The sequence below is a fragment of the Vicia villosa genome, unplaced genomic scaffold (genome assembly GCF_029867415.1).
Source record: "Vicia villosa cultivar HV-30 ecotype Madison, WI unplaced genomic scaffold, Vvil1.0 ctg.000621F_1_1, whole genome shotgun sequence".
NCBI classification, from domain to species: Eukaryota; Viridiplantae; Streptophyta; class Magnoliopsida; order Fabales; family Fabaceae; genus Vicia; species Vicia villosa.
The window spans coordinates 569,617-595,695 of NW_026705279.1; the positions used below are offsets into that span (position 1 = coordinate 569,617).

The 26,079-nt window shown below is 33.2% G+C and overlaps 3 protein-coding genes across 3 annotated transcripts; 2 read left to right on the plus strand and 1 right to left on the minus strand.

The window, feature by feature from the left end:
* Positions 1 to 976: 976 nt before the first annotated feature.
* On the plus strand, positions 977 to 6,810 carry LOC131629868 (phosphatidate phosphatase PAH1-like). Its single transcript, XM_058900670.1, has 10 exons — positions 977 to 1,237; positions 1,385 to 2,809; positions 2,912 to 3,501; positions 3,598 to 3,671; positions 4,449 to 4,533; positions 5,515 to 5,601; positions 5,728 to 5,844; positions 5,952 to 6,080; positions 6,175 to 6,273; positions 6,367 to 6,810. The coding sequence occupies exons 2-10, from the start codon at positions 1,528 to 1,530 to the stop codon at positions 6,424 to 6,426; spliced, it is 2,523 nt and encodes an 840-aa protein (XP_058756653.1). The 5' UTR covers positions 977 to 1,237; positions 1,385 to 1,527; the 3' UTR covers positions 6,427 to 6,810.
* Positions 6,811 to 8,412: 1,602 nt separating this feature from the next.
* On the plus strand, positions 8,413 to 9,330 carry LOC131629870 (probable membrane-associated kinase regulator 3). The gene has a single exon (XM_058900673.1). The coding sequence runs from the start codon at positions 8,519 to 8,521 to the stop codon at positions 9,077 to 9,079; it is 561 nt and encodes a 186-aa protein (XP_058756656.1). The 5' UTR covers positions 8,413 to 8,518; the 3' UTR covers positions 9,080 to 9,330.
* Positions 9,331 to 9,763: 433 nt separating this feature from the next.
* Positions 9,764 to 12,998, minus strand: LOC131629869 (ankyrin repeat-containing protein At5g02620-like). The gene is made up of 3 exons (XM_058900671.1): positions 12,358 to 12,998; positions 11,070 to 11,479; positions 9,764 to 10,909 (listed from the first exon to the last, which is right to left on the minus strand). The coding sequence occupies exons 1-3, from the start codon at positions 12,647 to 12,649 to the stop codon at positions 10,049 to 10,051; spliced, it is 1,563 nt and encodes a 520-aa protein (XP_058756654.1). The 5' UTR covers positions 12,650 to 12,998; the 3' UTR covers positions 9,764 to 10,048.
* Positions 12,999 to 26,079: the final 13,081 nt, after the last annotated feature.

Consider the following 26,079-nt stretch of genomic DNA (forward strand, 5'->3'; position numbering starts at 1 on the left):
TCCCTAGGCTATCCACGAATTTCAGTTATTTCTTGAAGGTCAAGAAATGGACGATTAAGCGTTTGTAGAGTTCGGAACACGAGTTGTTGGACCATATCTTAAGCCTTTAAACCTCGTCATCACCCGTGGGATGAGGAGCCATCACACGAGCCATACCCTTTGTGCTTTATGGGTGTGATACTAAGTTTTCACGTCGCCCTCCATGATGGTCACAAAGCTTGCGAGATATGGTTTATGAAGGATCGTATGTGCCGATTATGAGCCTCATGGTTGCGACCGTTGGAATTCCAAAGTTGAGAAAGCACTTTTTTTCAATTTGTCATGTAACATCGTGGTTTGACCTCTAATGTTTGGCTGATGTCGTCGTCGTCAGATACCGTCCCACCACAACACATATCATACAATTATTATACTTCTTGGTGATATTTGATTATCTTTGAACGACCACTAAGAGATCACTAAAAAGTTCATTGGTTTTTTAATCAATAGGTGGAACTTAATGAATCCGCATACCCTCAAGCAAGACCTTGCCTCATTCGTTGTGGTTAGACAAAAAGAGTTTTCAAGGATGCTCCCAGCAACTTCGCTTGCCAAAGCTCGTCTTGGTGAGAGTTTTCTTCCAAATATCATTTGAATTTTAAGCAAGTGTTCGAAGTTTCATCTCTCTTGTTAAAAGTCGGTCAAATATGTAATTTAATTAAAAAATAACAAATTATAAAAGCCTTCTTTATCCAAAAATAAATAAATAAATTCTTTTCTCTATCACTTTTTTTATTCAACGTGTCAGAACTAAATATTTGTACCTTTCTCTCAATAAAAATAATTAATTTCTCATCAATAAATCAATAAATAAATAATAAACTTTACTCTTTCCCTCTTAAATAAAAGAGTTTAGTACTTTAAAACAAACAAAATCCACTTTAAAAAACCCCACTACAATAAAGGAGTACTAAAAACTCGAAGACGAGAGCCACAAGGTGGCCGGTGTAGTACATAGCATGGCCATTGGCCACTATCATTATTCCAAATTGACTAAAATACCCTCGTGACGTTGAAATTATGGAATCAGTTAAGAAGAACTACATGATATATACACATTCAATGCTAGCTCCTCATTTTGTCTTTTCAATCCAATTTCCAACCCATTTTGCATACAAAAATCCGCAAGAAAATAAAACAGCATTCAAAGCACTTCAACTGCAAGAAACCTCACCTGCAAGATTCCTTTTCTCTATCTGTAAGTCTCAATCTTCTTCCTGCTACCTGTTTTGTTATTATCATGTAGTAATTTCCAACATTGAATTTGAATATGAATGTACGTTTTTTTTTACAGATTATTTTGAATTTTTTTACTTGAATTTGACTTAATCTAAATTCAATGCAGTGTTGTTGTTGCAAGATTTCATAATCACTGTAAAGAAACCAACAATTTCAGATAATTTGTGTATAGTTCTTATTTGTTGATAATCTTGGATCATATTTTCGAATTCAAGATATTTTTTTTGGGCCTCCCAAAATTTTGACAGAATGGACATGGTAGGGAAATTTAGAAGCTTGATAAGTAAGGGTGTGTATTCAGTTGCTACCCCTTTTCACCCCTTTGGTGGTGCTGTTGATGTTATTGTTGTTCAGCAAGAAGATGGTAGTTTTAGGAGTACGCCGTGGTATGTTCGGTTTGGTAAATTTCAAGGTGTTCTTAAAGGTGCTGAGAAGTTTGTTAGGATAAATGTGAATGGGGTTGAAGCGGGTTTTTATATGTATCTTGATAATTCTGGGGAGGCTTATTTTGTTAAGGAGGTGGATGCTGATGATAATGTTGACTCGAATGTGGTTGTTACTCCGGAAGAGAGTGGTTTGAAAATTGGTATTACTGGTCATAGGCTTGATCATAGTGTATCTGATTTGGGGGTGGTTAGGTCGACGGGTGATGATGATTCCTTGGATTTGCCGAAGCTTCGAAAGGCGGAATCGGATGTTGATAAGAGATTTTATGAGCTTCAAGATGATCAACCTGTGATGGAAGGTTCAGCTTTTTTGTCGGAAAGTGAAGAGGAGTATGTGGATTCGCAGGGCTCTCATCCGGGGATGATCTTGGTTAGTGTTGATGGTCATATGTTGACAGCTCCTATCTCTGAATCAGAGCCAACTCAGGAAAATTTGAAGTTAGATATTCTTCAGTTTCATTTGGGGCCAGGTGAAGAGGCTGTTTTTGACGAAGGCGAAGAGGAATTTAGCACTACTGATGATAATAGTCAACTGGATGCTTCAACGGCTGATGTACCACCCAGTATTTATAGCTCCAATATTGATAATAATACTCTGGGGATCCAGCTGGAAGGTTGCCAAAGAGAGGAGGGAACCAAAACTGAAGAAGCTGCATCATGTATGAATACAGAGAATGTCTTCAAAAGTTGTTTGGACTTTCATGAATTTGATCAGCCGGCTGAAAACGACAATTTACAAAATGAAGGGTCCTCATTGATCGATCGAAATTCAGCTGAGGAATCTAATGAAAATGATAAAGAGAGCATCATACAATCTAGAAACATTGACGGGTTATCTCCCCTTGACATGCCTACTACTTCAGACAACATTACTTCTCCAAATTTAAAAACAAAACTTCAAACGGTTGATAAAGATGCACCAGTGGAAGTTGACACTGATTCTGGCAGTCATTCTGGTACGAATGATGTGGAGTGGAGTGATAGTCAGCAAACCCATGTACTTGAAAATACTAGTGAGGAAGATAATGTAACTGCACCTCAGACATTTGCTTCCACCGACGGGGATCAAAGTCATTTTGATTCGAGTAAGGACTAAGAATCGTGCTTCAAATTATTTCATCTTTTATCTTGCAGCTATCATTTGATTTAGCCAATTGTTGATATACTTTTCTTAATAAATTTTGCAGGATTCGACATCTCACTGTGTGGTCATGAACTTAAGGCGGGTATGGGTTTTATCGCAGCTGCTGAAGTGTTTGAAGCACATCAAATATCTGCAGAGGAATTTAGAGTCTCTGCACCATCAATAACTAAGAATAAAAATCTTGTAGTGAAGGTGGGAGAGAGCTATCTACCGTGGGAAAAGGCCTCCCCTCTTGTTCTTGGAATGGCAGCTTTTGATTTAGACTTACCTTTTGATCCTGAAGATACAATTCCTGTGGGACAGGATTATACGTTGAAGTCTAACGATGATATTCCTGGACCATCTTCGTCTGGACGTAGGTGGAGACTCTGGCCTCTGGCTTTTCGAAAAGTAAAGACAGCTGAGCACAATAGTAATGATGAATCAAGTGAGGATATATTTTTAGATTCCGTATCTGATTTGTTAGGTTCTGTTGTTGAGCCAACTCCAACCTCTGTTAGGCGTGAGTTTCCTCCCAAGCAATTTGTAAGGACAAATGTTCCCTCTAATGAAATGATAGAGTCATTGAATCTCAAAGATGGTCAAAATATGGTAACATTCAATTTCTCTACGAGGGTTCTAGGAGCACAACAGGTTTGACATTCTTTAACAATCCAGGTTTCCATGCCAGTTTATAACATTGGTTGGTGATTTTGCTTTTTTCGGTGTGAACTGGTAACTACGTAACAGGTTGAAGCTCATCTATATTTATGGAAGTGGAATGCGAGAATTGTAATTTCAGATGTGGATGGAACTATTACCAAGTAAGACTACTGACAATACTTCTCAGGCTACTAACTGTACTTTTGAACTCGACAAAAATACTGCTTTGCCATTGCTAGTGTTCTTTACCTTATATCTGTTCAATACTTCCCTACTTAATTAGACTTTTGTTTTATAAAATGAAGCCCCAATTTGGACTCACAGTGTAAATTTTTGTAATTGTTGATTCTTCAAAATATTTTACTTGAAAAAAAATAGGAAAAAGAAATGCAGGTTCTTGTTTATGGTTTGGTTTTGAGTAATATTATTGTGCCTTAAGAATAATTTCATTCAGATTGTCAGAGTGAGGTGAACCTAAACATCTACCATTAGTTTTGTGCACACCTGATAACACGTTCTTGGTGATCCATTGTCTAAATTTTAAAAAGAAATGTCATCTTCATTATCTTTTTCTGGCTATTTTTGGTGAAGATTAGCTGACTAGTAACTAATCTGGCAATTTATGGTTCTGCGTTGTAATGTAGATAGTTGGATTTCAACAAGATATGTTCTACTTGATTGCATTTTCTAATAGACTAGACATACATGTCCTAGTGAAAGTTGAACAAAACTAAGAAAAAGTTGCAGCTGGAATAGAGGGCAGATTTGCACTGTGATTTCAAAATGACTATGAACACATTCGTTTCTTTTATAGTACTAGCACAAGTTATACTATATTCATCATGGTGTCTTACAACTCCCTATTGTACATAATATTATATACCCAATCTCTCATTAAAAATGAAAAAATTTGTATTTTACTATTTTCTTCCTTTCAGATCTGATGTTTTGGGACAGGTCATGCCTTTAGTTGGAAAAGATTGGAACCAGACTGGAGTGGCAAGGCTTTTTTCTGCTATTAAGGTATTCATTTACTTGTACATTCACATTGATTTTATTAAGATGGGGTAGGATTGTATATGTCAAACATTTAATATTGTAAATGTTAGAAGATATTCCAAGGGTCTTTCATTAGTAAGCATCTTGTATCTTGGTCATGCATTCAAATTTTCTCTGTTGTTTCCACCATTTCATTATGTTTATGTCACAACCTCCTAATACCACATGTCCCTTTACTTACCTGTCCGCATGCTTTCAAATTAGGGTTTTGAATTTTCAGTTTTGAGTCAAGAAAAGAAGGTTAATTTACCAAACAAATTCTGTTAACTTAATGGGTATTCTTTTTTAAGGATGCTATGAATTGTAAACTAGAAGTGCTTGTGGCAAATATACGTGCACACATTAGAGTGAACCTAAAGCCTGGTTTTGCTCTGTGAACCTACAAAACTGGTCTTTATTGTACCCTAAGGACTGCCCCTTCACATCTAGGACTGAACATCTGGAGTGTGACTCAAGTGGTCCGATAGTGATGACCTAATAGCAAGTGGCATAATAGGACCTGCATAGACTCTGATATCTTCTTGGAAATTGGGTTGGAGGTCTAACTCTATCTCTACAAAATAGGCTTGTAAGGTCAGGACTTCTCCCACATATAATCATTTACCAGCCTTGTCTCATCCAATGCGTGCCTCTTAACAAACTGAAATGATCTCAACACCATCCATAGCCTCTTTTATGGCTTTACAATGTTGACGCTTTTTTTCCCGTTTCTCTTTGCACACTTGATGAAAAATTGATTTATTGCTGCATTTTTGCTTACCTTCTATTCCTTTTGAATTCAGATGCAAATAAATTTCGTGATTATCAGCACTCGACATAACTGCTTCATTCTGTTTAATAAGAAATGTTGCCCAGCGTGCTTGTTGTCATCATCACGATGCTCATAGTTTCATTGAATTTTACTAAAGAGTATTCATGTCTAATACTGGACTATGGTTGCTTTAGGAAAATGGATACCATCTACTGTTTTTGAGTGCCCGTGCTATTGTCCAAGCTTACGTAACCAGAAAGTTTTTGGTTAACCTGGAACAGGTATTCAAACAAAATCTGGCTTTCTGTACGCATAACCTTATTTTCATTTTTTTAACCCTTACATCTTGACATCCCAGTTATCATTGTTACTGCATTAGCTGATACCTTAAGTTTGTATATTTGCAGGATGGAAAAACCTTACCGACCGGACCTGTTGTTATTTCACCTGATGGATTAATTCCCTCCCTTTACCGAGAAGTAATAAAAAGAGCTCCTCACGAGTTCAAGATTGCTTGTCTAGAGGTAATCTCCAGACACAAATCTTTATATCACTAATCTGCAACTTGAAAGGTCTATAAAAGACATTTTCTTACTAATGTCATACCTGCTCGGCTAATAATGTTTTGCAGGATATCAAAAAACTTTTCCCTTCTGATTACAATCCATTCTATGCGGGGTTTGGCAATAGAGACACAGATGAACTTAGTTACAGTAAGATAGGAATTCCAAAGGGTAAAATATTCATCATTAACCCTAAGGTGTGCATCCATCATGGGCTATTGTTATTTCTAACAGTTAGCATTTTCTTTACTTCTCACAGGAATACTAATAAATGCTTATGAATACCTACAGGGTGAGGTGGCAACAAGTCATCGGGTCGATGCAAAATCGTATACATCTCTACACACACTCGTCGATGACATGTTCCCAGCTACGTCTGTGCTTGAACTGGTGAGAAAGCATCTACCAAACAACGTAGATTCGATTGGCTACTTTTGAACTTCAAAACTAACAAATTTGGTTTGCAATTTCTATTTGTGGCAGGAGGACTTTAACTGTTGGAATTTTTGGAGACTGCCTCGCCCACATATTGATATTGATTAGTTCAATGTTCATTTTAGTTACAAATTTTTACTAGGATTCTTTGGTATTGGGCTAACCAAGATGTTAACAGAAATGCTGTTTGTTCAACATACGTGCCGTGCTTGTAAAGTGTGTTACTAACTGAAATTCATTCATGACATACAAGTTTCTTAAGGATTCACTGTGATGTTCATACTGCCCTTGCTTTGTTTCTTTTCGCTTCGAGTTAAAGACACAATTTGTAACTTTCTATGTAAATGGCTATAGTTAAATAGTACTAAGTAGCTTTTTCCAACCCCTTGTTGACTGTGTTCTCATTATTTTGAAGAACATAGTTGAAATGTATCTAAATAGCAAGACTCAACTAGGCATCTTTGTACTACAACCATTTTACATTGTGACATACAATTAACATATTTTTTTTAATTTTATAGCCTTTTAGCTCTAATTAAGAAAAATAATTAATAACCGGATAGAAGATAATCCATTTAATAACTTATTATAAATTATGAATTTCACTGATCAAATTCTTATTATAATAAACACATTACAATATCTTAATTATATTTTAATAACCAAAGTGTAAGAACTACCTTTTGAAAACACATTAAACTACAATATAATATATACAAATATAATTTTCACAAACTTAAAGATCTATAATCAAAATTATCATCATCTAATCTAATCGAGTTTCAATTACATAAAATGAAATGTTAAAACATAATTATAATTTTTTTTTGAAAAATTTGAACATAATATAAATTACTCTTTATAAATACACATCACCATAACTTTATCACACTTTAATAACGGAAATATAATAATTACCTTTATAAATCATCTTAAATTACTATACAATTATAATTTATAAATATATAATGCACAATTTAAAAAATATAAAATTAAAATTATACACATATAATTCAATTAGGTTATAAGTTTCAACAAACAAATAGGTGAAGTATTGATTTTTTTTTTTGTGTGGCTATTGACCAATTGACCAATACATGGACAATTTTGTTTCCTTTTAATGATGGTTGGTCTCTCTATAACTGTTGGCACAACCCAATTTCTTGTGGTTCTTGGTCTAATTTATACTATATTTTTTTCCAATCTTGAGATAGAGATAAATTTGGTTGATCTTAATATTGAGAACAACTTTAAATTTAAATATATTTATATAATCATTCAAGTATTATCCCAAAAATAAAAAAACAATGGAAGTGACACAACAATAGTAATACACACCTTTGTATTTGAAGTGACAAAAGTGATAACATACTTGTTGCATATTGATTTTTGGGATCAAAATAACACCAAAAAAAAGTCAAAATTGAATTTAATTATTCTTTTATCAGAATAAAAATATAAGAATAAAATACAAATATAAATAGAAGACATGAATCTTCCTATATGTCCTTCAACTAACTTATTAACCAAATATGAAATTATATTGCAAGTGATTCATAATGTATGAAATTAGAAATGAAATCGAAAATTATTTCTTAAAATAAAAAAAAAAAAACTTCATTATTAAAATTTTAAAATAAATTGATGATAAATTAAAATTTTATACATGCTTTATCTTTAAAAATATTAGTATTTTCTTTAAAAAATAATGTATTAGATTAATATTCACAACACACATTTCTTAGTATTTTTTTATAATGTACTAATGTAAACAAGCTATTAATACATATAAATCAACAACTTTAAAAAAAATTGCTTTTTAATATAGTTTGAAATTATTTCATGAAGTATCAAATAAATTAAAAAAATTCTAAAAAAAAATTATGGAGTTGATTTATTCAATAATTTTTTATATTTGATAATTGATTTAATAAAATTTATAAATAATTCAAATAGTAAAAGAGGAGTATAGTTAATTAAAAGTTAAACTCTTTTTTCCCAATTTTATAACTTAATTAATTAAAACAAATTTTCTTATATAAATCACACATTGGCCACACCTTTCCTCACAATTAACATGAAATAATACATTGCTTCTTTCCTCTTTCCCAAAAGAAGTTAAGTTCAATTTCCCTTAGCCATATATTCATTTTCTCAAACACACAAATAGAGATCAAAATCACCATCACTCACATGAAAAATGGCTACAAAAAAAGCAGCATTTATTTGTATAGATGAAGACTACATTGACATGTTTTTGAGTCCTTATGAAAATTTATCACCCCAACAACAAAACAAAGACATGTCAATGCCTCTTCACCAGCTTCCTTACAATTCCAACTCCCCTTTTGGTTTTATGAGCTCACAGCCTCTCAGTTTCAGTTCTTGTGATTCAAATCCATCTGAATATCTTCTTCAATGTTCCACTAAATCAAAGAAACATTGGTTAAAGAAGTTGAAACATGCTAGGAAATCTTCGCTGATTCGAAAGCTCAACTCTTACAAAGCTTACTTGAAGTCTTTGTTTACAAAAACTGCTTTGAACAAACCAAAATATAACCATTTTGAGAATGCTAAGAGAAAATTATTTCAAGGTTTTGTTGGTGGGAACGGCGTCGTTAACCAAAACAGGAGATCTTCTTCATCTTCATATTTTTCAATTGATTTGAATTCTGAGATGGAAGGTTTGGTTTTGGGAGCTATCGCGCATTGTAAACAGTCTCAACAAGGGAATGGTTCAAAGAAAGATTCACATGCATGATGACAAGGTTTGCTGGAAGTTAGCTTCAAAAGTTGCAGAAATGGGGGGAAGAAAGAAACAGATAGAAGTTGCCTCAAAACATAAGGAGAGAGTGTGTTCAAGAAGAATGAACTTTTTATTTAAATGAAGTTTGAGTATTCAATGTTAATGGTGTAATGAACAAAAAAGTTTAAAAATATAATAAAATAATAGCATAAGATATCGAAATTAATGTTAGTTATTTCAATACTCGATTTTTTTGGTTTATTGAGTCAATGTGATGCAGAGACTAACAATTTCTTTAAGAGTGTGGAGCTCATTTAAAATTGTTTCAATCAAATAATAGATTTTGTTACAGATGGAACAAAGAAGATCGCAATAGGCCAATCACAATTAGACGCATTTTACACAGTCATGGATCGCGTTCATTCAAACTTTGATCAGACAGCAAGAGATCCGCAATTACGGAAAACGCGGAAACACGCAATTTCAATTACTTCAAAAGATGCACCGTAATGACAAAGTTCACGAGAGATCTCCATGACATAAGAGTCATGATATAGGTCACCCATCTTATTAACCCCTACTACGCTGCTCTACGAGTTTTTGCATGGACTTTAGCATTTAAGACAGTATAGGTTGATTATTCTTGTGCCTGGCTGCGAGTAGTAATTCTCAGAAAAACTACAGGTATATATGCTAAACTTGTAACACAAGTAAAGATCATTTGATAAATTGATAGCATCAAGATGCTAAATTGGATGACTACAATATAATGTGCACTATGATTACATATTTACTTATAATGTGCACTATTGATCCAAAACTTCAATATAAAATGACATATTTACTTAAAATGTGCACTATGATTACATTCTTTGCCTGTGTTTTCCAAAGGCATGCTATAAATCAGCAAATGCCTGCTTCTATGTTAGCATAATTCGACAAAAAAGTGGGGGGGAGGGTTTTTAAGAAAAGATCAAATCAAATTTATATTGCGTACACTGCTTTGTACTCATTCTCGGAAGCTGAGAGCCCTGACATCGTCAATGACTGCCTACTGCTCGTCATTGTTCTAAGACTTCGTAATCTGGAGGCCTCGAGGCGGTGAGCAATCACCCAATAACAGAGTGTTCCTAGAGTAGCTGCCATAATCACCGTTCCAAGAGCTGTGGCTGCAATAGCCAATTCTTTCTGATCCCCGACAACTATGTATGACATCGCGAGAAATGCCACAGAAATTAACACGCAGGCTATCCACATTAACTTATTTATAATCGCCGTCATTTGTTTCTTTGCTTCCCTTTCAATAACAACTACTGATGTTTGGACAATGACAACAGCCAATGATATGAAAAGGGCAGTAGAATCGAAGATTACAAATATCAAGAACTCAATATTGGGAGCGATATTGGCTTCCCCAGGAGACATTCCAGGGGCGAGTTGCTTCGTGTTCTGAGGATACTGGCCGGGGACAGTAAATATGGCAGCAAAAGCAACTGTTGCAATGAGGACAGCAACTATGGTGTTGGAGTTTATCGCATTGTTAAGCCCCTCAGCCTGCATCTTGTTGATTCGCTTTGCTATGCCCTTCATACGCCTCTGTGTTTTAAACGTGTGTTCCAGCTGATTATGAACCCCGCTTTTTATGTCACTCACAGTTCGTTTGAGTTCAAGGGCTCTGTTCGTAGAAGGCGACTTGACGGACCTAGCATTTTGAGCTCCACGATCCTGCAAATATTTGGCGATATCCGAGCGACCATTTCTCTCTGCAATATCCAAAGCTGTTTCTCCAGATTTATTAATGACATCAGTGTCTATTTCTTTGCAATCTAGTAGCTTCTGAACAATCTGCAAGATTAGCACAAGAATCCTAAGATAAGTTTGCATACTACGGTGTGTTATTTTCTAAGGCCTCTCAATAAAATGTGTTTTAGGCTTCTAAACACGTTGGGCCGACCCTGAGTTCAGTGCTTCATTAAAAAAAAAGAGAAATAGACTTTTTTCAAACCTGTAGACGACCCTTCCGGGTTGTTATATGCAGCGCAGTGTTTCCCTTGGCATCCACCATATTAGCAAAAGATGGGTTCAGTTTCAAAAGCTCATCTACTACCTCCAGATTTTGTCCTTTAACTGCCATATGGAGTGCAGTTTGCCCCTTCTTGTCAATTCTCATTGCAATTTCAGGTTCACTGCTAAGCAGGGCCTTGATGACATCCACATGGCCATTTCTTGCAGCAGAATGAAATGCAGTTTTTCCGTTACTTTTTGCTATAGTTACGACGCTGCTACTTTTCTCTAAGAGAAAATTTACTACTTCAATATGTCCTTGTGACACCGCAGTGTGCAACGCAGTAGTATTTGTCAGATCAACGGTCATAGAAATTTCAGGAAATGCATCCGTGAGAACCTTCAATATCTCTACAAACCAGAAAAAGAGAAAAGGACTCAGACAGAACTCAAGATTAAATTGGTCATAACTCGCAAGTTTATAATAATTGTGTGATCAATAAAATAAAGGTCAATAGAAAACCAAGAAAGGCGGCGGACATAAGGATTTGGTATATATCGAAACAAAACAATAGCTCAATCAGCGGCAAATAATATATTGTTTTGGGCCGCCCAAAAGACCAAATATGGAAAGCCCAAAGGCGAATGCTGAGGATGCATACGCGTGGAGCATGTGAGTCCTCACTATCAACAAGGGTAGGTAATTCCAAACTCTTACGCAACATACACCGTCCACTGCACAACATGCCGCGTCCCACATAGGCAGTTCTAACCGCCCCACTATATAAAGAGAGGAAGCGCACCATTTCTAGGTAATTCAAATTCATTTCTACTTTGCATCACTTCTCATAATCTCATTGACTAGGACGTTGGAGTGCTAACCTTGTAGGTACACCCCACGCCACTACACCAGAAGTTCAGCACACCGTTCCCTAGATCAACTCCATTGTTTCATCAACAATTATAGTTCCTTTACGGGACAATATATAACCATTATTGGGTATTAATTCAACCAATAACCAAAATCTTTGCCATGTTGAGCAAAGAGTTGATATAACCATTCATCAAAACTTGGTTTAGTCAACTTAAAAGTAAGTTAAATCACAAATGGGTTTATCAAACATCCTAAGGCCTAATCATATAGGAGACGAATGATGTAGACCAAGATACAATAAACATTTGAAATTATGGTTGCATCAAATGCTGTCAACTTAAACCCATGCATACCATATATAGTAAAAAACCCACACCTAAACATTATATACACATTTAAAACCTAACAAACTTACCCAAATTTCCATTTTTAGCAGCAACATGAAAAGCATCAAATCCATTTCTAGCTTTCAAGCTAGCCAACCCAATATCATGATATTTAATCAATTCCTTCACTATATCAAGATGACCATTTTCAGCAGCAATATACAAAGCAGTTTCGCAGGAGTTATTTCTCATTGAAAACAACTCCTTCAATTCATCACCTTGATTCTCAGATATAATTTCCAACACCAACTCCAAATTCCCAACTCGAATAGCCGAGTGAAGGTGAGAATCACCCCTTAAACCTGTCAGTTGCTTCTTCATCTTCTCCAAGAAACAACCTTTTCCTACTTTGACAGAATCCCAACTTCTCAAATTCACATTTTTTTTCAAGACATAATCAAGTTCTCCCACAGTATCAAAGGGAACAAAAAACCCTAAATCTATAAATTAATTGGGGAACTGAAAAAATGGTTGATTGTTGATGAAAATAAAAACTTATAGATCTAGAAAGTGAAGAATGAAAGAAATGGGTTATTGGTTTTGGCGTGTAATTTCCACTGAATAAGACCAGTGTGACGTTTGAGTTGATTTGTTTGTTTTCTTAATTTCTGTTTTGCTTATGTGACCTCTCAAGTTACGTTCCCCTTTTCGCTATGTTTTGAAACATGTCTTTTCTTTTGTTTTTGATAATTAGTTAAAAGGGTTTTATAAAAATAAACCTAGTAATTAAGCTTACTGGTTGGGTCATGATTTTTAATGATGAGTCAAAGAGCGGTACTATTGGAATCTGACCAAAATAGTTAGTTGTGAAATTGACTACTATGTACAGAATGCTTATGTACTACGTATGATTGTTAGTTATGGTTTCCCCGTACCGCCGCCCTAGAGTTGCTATTTTTTTATTAGAAGAATCAAGACAATATTATTCACACATGGTCTTGTTGTCGTATAATCCATTATTATGTATATAAAATTACATAAATGTAATTGTTTAAAATTTGCAAAACATCGTAAGGTTCAACAAACACAAATTGTTTGGTAATAGAGATACAAATCTATCTATATTTACTTTAAGTAAGTTGGACTAAGTTAGTTTTAGTTTTACTTGGTTGTTAGAGTTTGTTACGTTCAGTTAAGCTGCTGATCTAAATAATTTATATGAAGATCAAATTCTGTTGGAGAAATTTCTAAAATATAAAATTGATAAATAATGATTAAGTTGATTTTATGAATCTATTTAATTGTAAATGGCTATGTGGTGTAATGGTTATGACTTTTATTATAAAGTAAAAGGTCATGTTGTGTTGACTCAAAATTTTGGATTTTGTATTGACTTTGATGATAATGTCTTATTTATTCTTGTTTATTCTTGTAATGTGTAGGATATGGGGTTGTTTAAGGTTGTATTTTATATCAAAAGCTCTTTTGTAAAGGATGTAGGGTTAACATATGAAAGAGAGATGTTTATGCTATAAGTGGGCAAGACTTTGATCACTGGTCATACTTTGAAGGGGATGGATTCTTCGTTTAAAATCAAAGATGTGACAGAAGGTTGAACAAGTCTGTCTTTTTCAACATGTTGCTGTCAAGTAAGTTTTACCAAAATTCATGCCAATCATAATTTCAGAGAAACAACAACTTTGATCCTGTTCCCAGTTCCTTTTTTTATTGGCAGTAGCAAACCGAGCCTGGTCTTTAACAATTGCGATAGCAACCTCGACACAAGGATGGTCTTGACTAGTGGGGACTGGGGGAATTTCAGTATTAGTAGATATATGGGACCGAGTTGAGGAAGTGATGGTGGCAAGTTTAGCCAGGGGTCAAAAAACATTCTTCAACGAACTCATTTTATCTATAATTACCAAAATATCAAGTCTCAAAAAAGGTGGGGAGAAGAGGGGATGACTCTCTGTCCTCACCAAAAATTTATTTCCTCTCTAGACAATTGGTTGCTCTCACAATAACACGGGTGTCCATGGATTGTTTCCTATTCAAATAGGACTTATCCTCGAAAGGGCCAAACCCCTTCTCATAACAAATACCCTCATAAAAAGCACCGAGGTCTTTCGTTATTCTAATCTCATTAGGAGTAAGAGAATTTAGATGAATATCATACTCATGTGGCTCATGTTTGAAATGGACCTAACTCCAATATTTTCGAAACATAATTGTAAACAGCCGAGGGGGCAAGCCTTAAATGTTGGTGGAGAGAGAAATCTTAGTAGGCATCGAACATAACATGGAATAGTCCTATAGAGTACAACATTTTACCAGCACATAGTGATTCCAAAAATCGTCCTAGCTCTCGACACAAGGGTCAAACCGAGGAATTTCATGGTGTAGTAAAATAAGCCTTAATCCTAGATATTATTCAGAGAAGTATGTATCCCAAAAGAGATATGGAAGAATAGCCGGAAAAAGGGCTTCCAAGGCCGATAATTGGCCCAAAGATGGTGTGCCCTTATAAAATCCCAGGCACTGGGATGAAGTTACGAAGGGGGAAATTATTAAAAGCTCAACACCTCCACTTCAAAATCGGTCAAAGGCAACCACATATTCAATTGGGTAAATAGACATTCATAGAAAGGAATAGTGGTAATTAAAATTAACGATCCACAAAGATTGTTTTAACTTCTACAAAATTATGGTATCACGATTGAACTCATCATGCAAAAAATTATAAAATTACTTAAACAAAATTGATAGTGAGAACTTATAATAAGAGAAACGATTAAGCCCTCCTTTGAACCATTTTCCATTTTCATGCGGTTAACCCGTGCTTGAACCCATAATGAGTCTTCTTATATCACGATTGTTTAAAAGACAATAATTATGCGAGATGTCTCATCACTTAACTCGCTTTTTCCAATTACAATCTCCCAATGTCTTAGATGACAATTGAAAGAGGTTTGATTGTAAAATAAATATGCCATGACTGAGTATGGGTTATGTCTAGTAATCATACAACCTCTCAATAATATTTAATTCCAATAGCATTATCTTTGGTAAAAAGATTTCTCAAATGTTATCTATATCAATCTCTCCAATTTCGTAGATAGTGAAGAAAGCATTAAGAAGTTCATAATTATAGTAGTTCAAATTATTTGGAGTAAATTCACCTAAGGGATTTTTTTTGTTACAAATCTAAGGAAATTAGTCACCCGTCCTTAAATAATTTATGGTCTATTCAATATAAGAATTATTTTATTGTTAAGACATTAAGTAATAAAAATTTAAATAACAAATAAGTTTAATGAAGGTGCATCGACACTGTAAAAAAGTTTTACACGAATATGTATTAAGAATGTATTATTTCGCCATGTCATATAAATTATTTAAAACTTTAATTTTTCTCAAATGATTAAGATGAATCTCTGATGATGTCATTCTTTCTCATTTACTCGATACTCACATGCTTCATAATATGCATCTTTTCTCATAATTTATTATTTGACAATATATGTTTTTTAAAAGAATTATTTTAAACAAAAACTATAATAAATATGTCTATATTTTGTAAAACAAGGCGATTCTTTTTATAATAAATAAATAAATATCCGTTTTCCATAGTAAGTCAAACACTCAAATTATAAAACTTAGTTGCCATCAAATTATTATCTTAATTTTCTCATAATTTTTTTTAGAAATATTATATTGTTAAAGATATTAAATAATAAAAATTTAAATAAACAAATAGGTTTAATGAAGGTGCGCCGACACTATAAAAAAACTTTACACGATCATCTATTGAGAATATATCATTTCGCCATATCATATAAATTATTTAAAACTTTCAGTCTTATTTGACATAATACACGGTCGTCATTGATTTGTAAAATTATTTTACACTATTGATGCATTTTTTTCTAAACAAATATGAAAAACAATATTTGGTTTTATAATAAATGAATTCAAAATAATTTTTATAATAATGTTTTTTTTTAAATTATAACAAAAAAGTTCATAAACATATACCTAATAGACACACATGCGTACGTATTTATTTTAAAGTTTGAAATACATTCTTAAAAATACTGTATTAGAAATGCAACATCTTCAAATTTGTTTTAAATTTTTTAAAATTAGTCTCATGTTAATGTGGTTTGTTTCAAGATTTTAAATTATATTTTTTGAAATGATTATTATTTTTAGGAATATTATTCTTTCTTATGTGTTTGGTAGAAATTAAACTTTTTTAGGAATAATTATAAATATATTTAATTTAAAATTACAAAAAAATAAATAAATAAATGTGTTTAGTAGTAGAAAGTTATAATTGGTTGAACTAATTCCCATGTTATATTCTCCCCCCTTTAAACCTTAAAATAAAAATTAAAAAATTATATATAAATAAGATTGCTGAAAATAAAAATTCTTTAAAATAATTTTTTAAAACTTGAATTAAACATGAGAATATTAAATTCCTATAATCATATTTCTCATAATATTTTTTCTAAATTTGAACCAAACATGCCTTGACATAGATGCTAGTTAGACATGATTTCTTTCATTTTAAAGGATAAAATCTAACATTTCGGCAAAACAAGTCCATGTAATTATAACATCATCCCTTTCACGAAACTCATGAAGGTCGATGTGTCTCTCACATGGAAAAAAATGTTACTAAGTTCCAAATTTGACTGAATAAAAGCAGTAATGGTGGAATAATAGAGAGAGACTCATTGTTGGTTTGGTGTCTGAGATTGAGACCACCACGACACTACCACTTTCTCGTTTCTTCTTAGTCAGTCAATCTCATTCACTTTTGCACAAAACACAAATCTCATGTAACATAATTGTCTCCTTGTTCACACTTCCATCCATAACCCCTTTTTTTATAGGCACACAAAACAATCATAACTACTCCTTATAAGAGAAAATTTATTTTTTAAATTTATAGAATATTAAATGTATTTGATTTTAATATGAATCAAATATATTGATCATTAAATAACGGCGTAGCACAAATGTTATGAAATTAATAACAAAGAGGCAATATATTATTGTAAATAAGGTGTTATTTGTTGTCATTTGTTTAATTTTCCATAAGCAAGTATCACCTAACTTGAAATTGAGGTAAACTAAACAAGAGGCTCCCCATTTGTACTCAAGAATCCTCTCCAAGTCAATGAAGTATCTTAGGTAGAGGACATTGATATAATATGCACTTTTGTCCACAAATATGGATGTGCTAACTAGATACAAGACGTATGACCTCAACGCACATACTTTATGGTGTGGTACTTGTACATCATCATCATCAGCCTCAATTGCCGCATCCAAGTGGTATATGTGCATCCTCTCCAAAAATCCAAATTTGACATGACATCCTCTGGTATAATTTATCTCCTATTGGACATCACTTGGGTCATCTCCCAAATATCGCACCATCATCTCTAGTGCCTCAAGTCTAGTAAGTATGGAGTAGTTTAATAATCTTCCTGTGGTCGAAATATGTAGGATGGATGATACATTATCAAGTGTGATGGACATCTCACTGATCAAAAGATGGAACAAAGAAGTCTCTAAGAGCCATCTCTCCATGAAACCAGACAACAAAGCATGGTTAATAAAATTATACTTAGTCCTACATAAATCTTGCAGCCTACATAATTGTATTACGTCCTGAAACCATGGTGCATCAGACTATGGCAGCTTCACTATCTTCCTATTGTGGTTGATATATTTCAACGACTGACAGTGCTGTAAAAAACCATCATCGATGTGAAGTTCAAATCTTATAACACATATTTAAGAGAATAAATACAAGTTTATTTTACATCTTCATTTCACATGTGCTTAGCAACATCGTATGTATACATACAATATAGTGAGGTGTTTTAGGGGCCTCCTGAAAAAACATCCGGAACAACATCAATAGGTTGGATTTCTAGGGCTTTTAGGGTAGCAGCAGGAGACCCATGTCTTTGGGAGGACAATGTCAAAGACACGTGAACTCTGGAATACGATTCTCCTGCATCAAATGAAGTGACACCAATGTCTGAACGAGAGGGTCTAGCTAATTCCCTCTGAACATAAACATGTTAAGTCACTCTACCATGTCTAATTTTTCTTTATCGTCGGACATTTACATTTAATTAAACTAGTAAAATAATATCATAATCAAATAATTTAAACCCAAGGGACATAATAGGAAAAATCAAACAAATAAAGCAAATCAAAAAAATTCGAAAGTTGACTTTTGTGCCAGGCAAAACCAAAAAAATGCAAAACACGAACACGCAAAACCCTTACCCTCTAAACTTGAAAAAATCTATATGCATGCATCATAAATCAATCCATTATGCTTTTATCTACAATCTAATGAACCATAAATAACCTATTTAGGTAATGCATTCATCCCAAAAGATGCTCATCCACATTAACCTCTTCCACTAACTTCTCATCCTAGATCTTCCTAATTAACCCAAGCTCCCTAAGACCGAGATTAAGGTACAAGAAATATATGTGTTCCTTCGCCTCCTCAAAGACTTTGTCAGAAGAGAGAAGAGAGTCCTACGAGCCTCCTCCAAATCCATTTGCACGAATTCTACATTAAAGGCATGAGCCTTGGTCGCTTCCTTGAGACTTTGCATTGTCACCTTATTATTTGAATGTGCCCCCTCCATTATTTTTGTCTCCTCCAACATCTTCTTCTTTGCTTTTCCTATCCTTTATAGTGAACCTTCATGTCACTTACTTTAATCACTTTGCTTTTAGAAACATGTGCTTAATTGACCATGAACCATCACGCCATTTACTTAAATTATTTCTCCCTTGCCAGCCTCGTGCATGAGAGACTACGAATGGTTATACATCTTCCTTAATCCCTTCTCCCTTACATGTCTCGTGTTTGAGGAATTCTATACCATTATATTTATAATAATTTGAGCCCATCTAGCATCAGAAAACTTCAACCCAAAGAGTACTTAAATTAGTATAAGCGAGGCAAAGTCGACCCTGAGTCATATGTGCCAGCTCGTCACGTCATGCTTTATGGGCAAGATCATCGTAAGATAAGGTCGACTTGGCTTTGAGTCAGGAAGCTAACTCAACCTCGAGTCATTTGATGGATTTGGATAATAATCCTGCATTTGAAGCTGGAAGAAGAAGAGACAAGATAATAAATGAAGGCCATGATTGTTATAAATACTTCCAGGCATGGTGAGAGAAGAAAATAACTTATTCACATACCAGAACAGTCATATCCATATGCGATCTGAATATGCATGGAATTAGAAATCTTCATTTCTAGTGAAAATGGAGAAGATCCAAATTCATAAGTAGTTTACGGAATTTTCTACAAGAATTGCAAGATTATTTCTGTGCATTTTTTATTGAATATTTACGTGTGTTTCAGTTACATCAAGTTTTGATTAAAAAAGACATGCATGAGTCATTTGAAAAGTGGAAATCAAGTGCATTGTTGTGTTTCTTGCTTTACATTTTTAAAATACTTAAAATATTTTTGCTTTAGTTTTTGAAAACTAAAATAAGCGGGTGGAAATTCTCTCCATTTCTTTTAGAAATGGAGAATACAAGTACTAATGTTTTTATTGTATATATGTTAAATTATGCAAAATATATGTCATACATTTTAATAATATGTACATTTGTACATAAATACTTTAGTAATTGTGCTCTCCATTTCTTTTGAGGAATGGAGAGGATCTCAACTCTAAATAAGCACACGTCTGCACGTCAGGCTGAAGCTGCAATAGTAGGGCTGTTAAAAAAAACAGTCGAACCGAAATGAACTTCCGAACGGAACTAGAGTTAAATTAACTAAACTATGATTAATGATTAATGAACCGAACTTATATTTTATTAATGGTTATGGAACTGAACCGATATGCAATTAACCACTTTGAATTTAATTTCCAAACCGAACCGTTAAAACTTTAGTTTCAAAATTTTAACTTCTAATAACTTCAAACACTCAACCCCCAAATAGCTTTTGAACCGTGGAAACTTTGAAGAACAAATGAAGAATGGTGAAGAATCATAAACCCTCAAATTGGTGGAGAATCCTAAACCCCCAAATTGGTGAAGATTCCAAATCATCAAACCTATAATTGGTGAATAATCTAAGCTTGCTCTCACAATCAAAGGTTCATAATCAAAGAGAAGGAACTCAAAATCAAAATTGAAGGTAACAAAATCATATATTGTTTATCATTCAACTTGCTTCATCTTCATTTTTCATGTTATGTAATGTTATCCTCTCAATATTTTTCAGATTATTGAATGGGTCGCGAACCCAATGTTCAGTTTACTATTACCAACTTCCTAGTGGTGATATTCACCAAGAGTACTTGTTGTTTGAGCCATTCTGTAACATCACTGATACGCAACTTTGAAGCCAACCATATTGTTTATGAGCTTGATAAAATCGCAAACGGTTCGCAGATTGAAAGTGAGTTGCTTCAAATAGGGTTCTAAGAAAATCATGTGATGGAATTTTAGATCAAATAATTGCATGAATGAACTTTCTTAGTAGTTTCTTTTAAAATTGAATGCTCTTGGGTCTTTTGGTGGATCTGGTTTTGATTTGAAATATAGGCTTCTAAATATTTTCTAGAGATTATAGATTTGAAAGTACTTGCATGTGTTATTATTACTTTGTTGGGAGTATCTCAATGGGGACTACAGATGATACAATACTTGGAGCCATTTTTCAGCCTTGACATGATGACTCTTTTTGTAGCCACAATTTGTGGACTTGGTGGAACCCTTACCGTGGTAAACAACTCGAGTCAGATTGGATTATCTTTAGGATATCCTGCACACAGTATAACCACATATGTTTGACTTATGACAATTCAATTAGCATCATATGAAGGATGTTAAATGTTAGTTTAACTTATCCTAATTCAATTAGTTATACACTTAGTCAGGTTGTGCCTTTGAAGGATGTTGTTTCTGAGTGGGTAAGGGTTGGTTTCTCATCTGTCACTGGAAAAGAATTGTGCATAGTTCTAACCAGAAGTTCCATTTGTCATGTCTTGTGTGACATATTTAGGGTTGTTCATGTTTCGGTTCTTTCAAAAAACTAAACCGAACTGAACCATTATATAAAGGCATCTAAACTGTACCGAACCGTTTCAATTTTTTAGAACCGAAATGATCCAAAAGTTTTAGTTTGACATAACGGTTCGAAATTCCGAACCATACCAAACCATTAGAAGACAAATTTTCCAAACCGAACTGTTATACTTAGTTTTGATTTTTTTTAATAAAAAATCTATTTAAATTTACTTTTAGCATTTTTTTATAAACTTTTTTAATATACTATCATACATAATTTTTAACTTAAAATTTTTTTTAATCTACATTCATAATCAAAATTCAAATTTATTCAAAATTGCAAAACTCATTAAAAAAATCACAAATTAATCAACTTTTACAATATTTAGGGTTGTTTGGATAAACAGCTTATAGCACAAGTGCTTATAAAAATAAGCACTTATGAATAAGCATAAGCGATTTTTATAGCAAAAAATAAAATAAATTTAAATGGTTTTTATATGTATTATAAGTTTGTTCTCATAAGCTATCTTGAAGAACATATAAAAATAAGCTAAAAAAAACTTATAAAAAATGTCATAAGCTGTTTTGCTAAAGTCTCCCAAACAGTGCCATAAAACTTATATCAGTAGATAAGCTCGAAAAAGTCAATCCTAGTATCTAAATATAACTTTTCTTAAACCAAAATTCAGTAGAACCATTTCTTAAACCAAAAGCAACTAAAATTAAACTAGAGTCTTCTGAAACTCTTTTAACTTGCAAAGTCTTCATCATCATCAAGATTAACCAATGTCGGAGATGTTATCTCTACAAAACAAAATCAAAATTACAACGACAAGTTAGATATCACATAACCATAACCAAATTAGATATCACAACTAAAATGTAAGCCAAAATTACAATGATAAACAAGAAAGATATCAACATAACCATAACAAACAATAAAGGTACACTAAAAACAACAACAAAATCTAATATGTAAATAAAAGCAAAAATCCTGAAGACATGCTATGATGTGTTTATGATAATCGAGTTGTGTCCATTCTTGCAATGTTGTTGGTAAATGGCTATGGTGAGTCAAATCAAAGTTCACTACCATAAACCCTCTCTTTACTATTGGGAAATCAAACTATAACAACAGAAAATTGTGTGCTTTCCTATCTTTAAACATTAACCAATCATGTTCATGTCAATAAAGAGTTAATTTAAAATCTGTCCACAACGGTTTTATACAGTTAAAACATCAACTGGAAAAAACTATCCCAACATGCTCATACAATTATATACACATTCAAACCATGTAGATTTTTTTAATATAAGTCACATGCTTAATATGTAATTAACCTCAAGAATCATTAAAAAGAATATTCACACAATCAGAATACTATGAAAACAATATATATATATATATATATATATATATATATATATATATATATATATATATATATATATATATATATATATATATATATATATATATATATATATATATATATATATATATATATATAAATGAACAGCTTCAGAAACTCATACACTATTCGCACAGAATTACAACATAAGCAACCGAATTTGATTCAGATATTTCAATCAAGAGGTTAAGGAAGTATAAGTTGAAAAATTATAAATATAAAAAAATGTTAGACAAATGATTTACCTTGCTCTAATTGATGGATCTCATCAAGGTCCTCAGAAAATAAGGAGATGGGTTTTCCTTTCAACCAATCTTGGGTGCTAACAACCCTTCCACCCGTGCTGAAAGCAGATTCTGAAGCTACAGTAGAGGCGGGAATAGCCAACACTTTTCGAGCTATGCTTGCCAAAACAGGATATCGAGTTAAGTTGGCTTTCCACCATCCCAAGATGTCATACTCAACTCCTTTATTGTATGGTACTCGTGCTTCTTGTTGATATGATTCAATTTCACTCTTAAGATCAAACTTATGGCCAGTTTCTTGACTGTAGTGACAGAAAATAGTATCACCAACGTCCTCATTCAGTGGTGTGTCTAGTTGGCTAGATTGAGAGTGATCAACACCTCGATATTAAGCATAAAGTTCTGAAAGAGAAGACTTCAATTTTTTTCTTTAGATCATCAACCTTTCTAGTGTCAGCATATAAAAGACTAATATAAAACTCCGCAATAGACAATTTCATCCTTGGATCAAGAACAAAAGCAATCAGCAGTAAGATGTTTATTGTGTCAGGATTTCCCCAATACTTGTTGAACTTACGTTTCATCTTCTCCGTCGTGTTTTTTATGTGCTCATTGTCACTCTCTAAATACTTAATGATCCATTTTCCAATGGAGAATATCTCTGTCATATATGAAGCACTAGTGGCATATAATGATCCAGACAAACGATTTGTAAAACATTTTAACAAGGGAAGCACTGATGCAGCATATATCCAATCCTCTTTCTTAACTCCCTTATTTGTTTTATCCATTTCTTCGCGAAATGTCTTATCTCGTGCATAGAATAAGTCAAAAGATTTTTGATACTGTAAGACAGCCTTCAACATTAAATAAGTCGAATTCCATCTGGTTTCAACATCAAGGATAACAACACCTTTGTATGTAACTTTTTCCTTCACTACATATTCCATAAATTTGGCTAGTTTGCTAGGAGAAGATTTGACATATTTAACCACATGGGAGATTTTTTTTTATGCAACTTTTATCCTCCTTCAATCCCGATTTTACAATTAAATTCAAGATATGCGTACAACAACGCATGTGGACAAATTCCCCATTCTAAACAAGATTATTCCAAGATCTCATCCCTATGCTTAGATATTTAATCATACAGGTGTTTGCCGATGCATTGTCAACCGTTATGGTCAAGATTTGACTTAACCCCCAACTTCTTAAGTAATCATCAATATATTTCCCAATCATGTGACCCGGGTGCCCCGTGATTTGACAGAAGTTGATGATTTTCTTATGCATTATCCACAAAATGCACGGTCAAACTCATGTAACTTAAGTTTTGAGTTGAAGCCCAAGAGTTTGTTTGACCACCGACACTTGGACTTAGAGTTTGTTTGACCACCGACACTTGGACTTAAACTCAAAACTTAAGTTACATGAGTTTGACCGTGCATTTTGTGGATAGTGAGTGGAAGATGCATAAGAAAATCATCAACTTTTGTCAAATCATAGGGCACTCGGGTGACATGATTGGGAAATATATTTATGATTACTTAAGAAGTTGGGGTTTGCGTCAAATCTTCACCATAACGGTTGACAATGCATCGACAAACACCTGTATGATTAAGTATCTAAGCATAAGGATGAGGTCTTGGAATAATCTTGTTTTGAATGGGGAATTCGTCCTCATGCGTTGTTGTACGCATATCTTGAATTTATTTGTAAAATCGAGATTGAAGGAGGATAAAAGTTGCATAAAAAAATCTGTCATTCGGTTAAATATGTCAAGTCTTCTCCTAGCAAACTAGCCAAATTTAATATGTCAAATCTTCTCCAAGCAGACTAGCCAAATTTATGAAATATGCAGTGAAGGAAAAAGTTACATACAAAGGTGTTGTTATCCTTGATGTTGAAACCAAATGGAATTCAACTTATGTAATGTTGAAGGCTGCCTTACAATATCAAAAATCTTTTGACTTGTTCTATGCACGAGATAAGACATTTCGCGAAGAAATGCATAAAACAAATGGGGGAGTTAAGAAAGAGGATTGGATATATGTTGCATTAGTGATTCCCTTACTTGAGATGATTTACAAATCTACAAATTGTTTGTCTGGATAATTATATGTCACTAGTGTTTCATATATGGCAGAGGTATTCTCCATTGAAAAAATGATCAATAAGTATTTAGAGATTGACAATGAGCACATAAAAAACACAGCGGAGAAGATGAAACGTAAATTCAACAAGTATTGGGGAAATCCTGACACAATAAACATCTTACTGTTGATTGCTTTTGTTCTTGATCCAAGGGTGAAATTGTCTATTTACAGAGTTTTATATTCGTCTTTTATATGCTGACACTGGAAAGGTTGATGATCTAAAGAAAAAATTGAAGTATTCTCTTTCAGAACTTTATGCTCAATATCTAGGTATTGATGACTCTCAATCTAGCCAACTGGACACACCAACGAATGAGGACGATGATGATAATATTTTCTGTCACTACAGTCAAGGAACTGGGCATAAGTTTGATCTTAAGAGTGAAATTGAATCATATCTACAAGAAGTACGAGTACCATACAATAAAGGACGAGTATCTAAAAGAGTTTCAGAAGACCCTAGTTTAATTTTAGTTGCTTTTAGTTTAAGAAATAGTTCGACTGAATTTTGGTTTAAGAAAAGTTTTATTTAGATACTAGGATTGACTTTTTCGAGCTTATCTACTGATATAAGTTTTGTGTCACTGTTTGGGAGACTTTATCAAAACAGCTTATGACATTTTTTATAAGTTTTTTTAGCTTATTTTTATAAGTTCTTCAAGATAGCCTATGAGAACAACTTATACACATATAAAAACCATTTAAATTTATTTTATATTTTGCTATAAAAATGACTTATACAAGCTTATTCGTAAGTGCTTATTTTATAAGCACTTGTGCTATAAGCTATCTATCCAAACAGCCCTAAATATTGGTAAAGTTGACTAATTTGTGATTTTTTTAATGAGTTTTGCAATTTTGAATTAATTTGAATTTTGATTATGAATGTAGATTAAAAAAAAATTAAG

Bases quoted from the DNA above. Each gene is read 5' to 3' on its own strand.
- LOC131629870 (XM_058900673.1), top strand. From the start codon at position 8,519: ATGGCTACAAAAAAAGCAGCATTTATTTGTATAGATGAAGACTACATT.
- LOC131629869 (XM_058900671.1), bottom strand. From the start codon at position 12,649: ATGAAGAAGCAACTGACAGGTTTAAGGGGTGATTCTCACCTTCACTCG. The intron at 11,480-12,357 runs GTAAGTTTGTTA...TCTGGTTTGTAG, and splicing joins TGCTAAAAATGGAAATTTGG to AGATATTGAAGGTTCTCACG. The intron at 10,910-11,069 runs GTTTGAAAAAAG...CTAATCTTGCAG, and splicing joins CCCGGAAGGGTCGTCTACAG to ATTGTTCAGAAGCTACTAGA.
- LOC131629868 (XM_058900670.1), top strand. From the start codon at position 1,528: ATGGACATGGTAGGGAAATTTAGAAGCTTGATAAGTAAGGGTGTGTAT. The intron at 5,602-5,727 runs GTATTCAAACAA...GTATATTTGCAG, and splicing joins TTTTGGTTAACCTGGAACAG to GATGGAAAAACCTTACCGAC. The intron at 6,081-6,174 runs GTGTGCATCCAT...GAATACCTACAG, and splicing joins TATTCATCATTAACCCTAAG to GGTGAGGTGGCAACAAGTCA.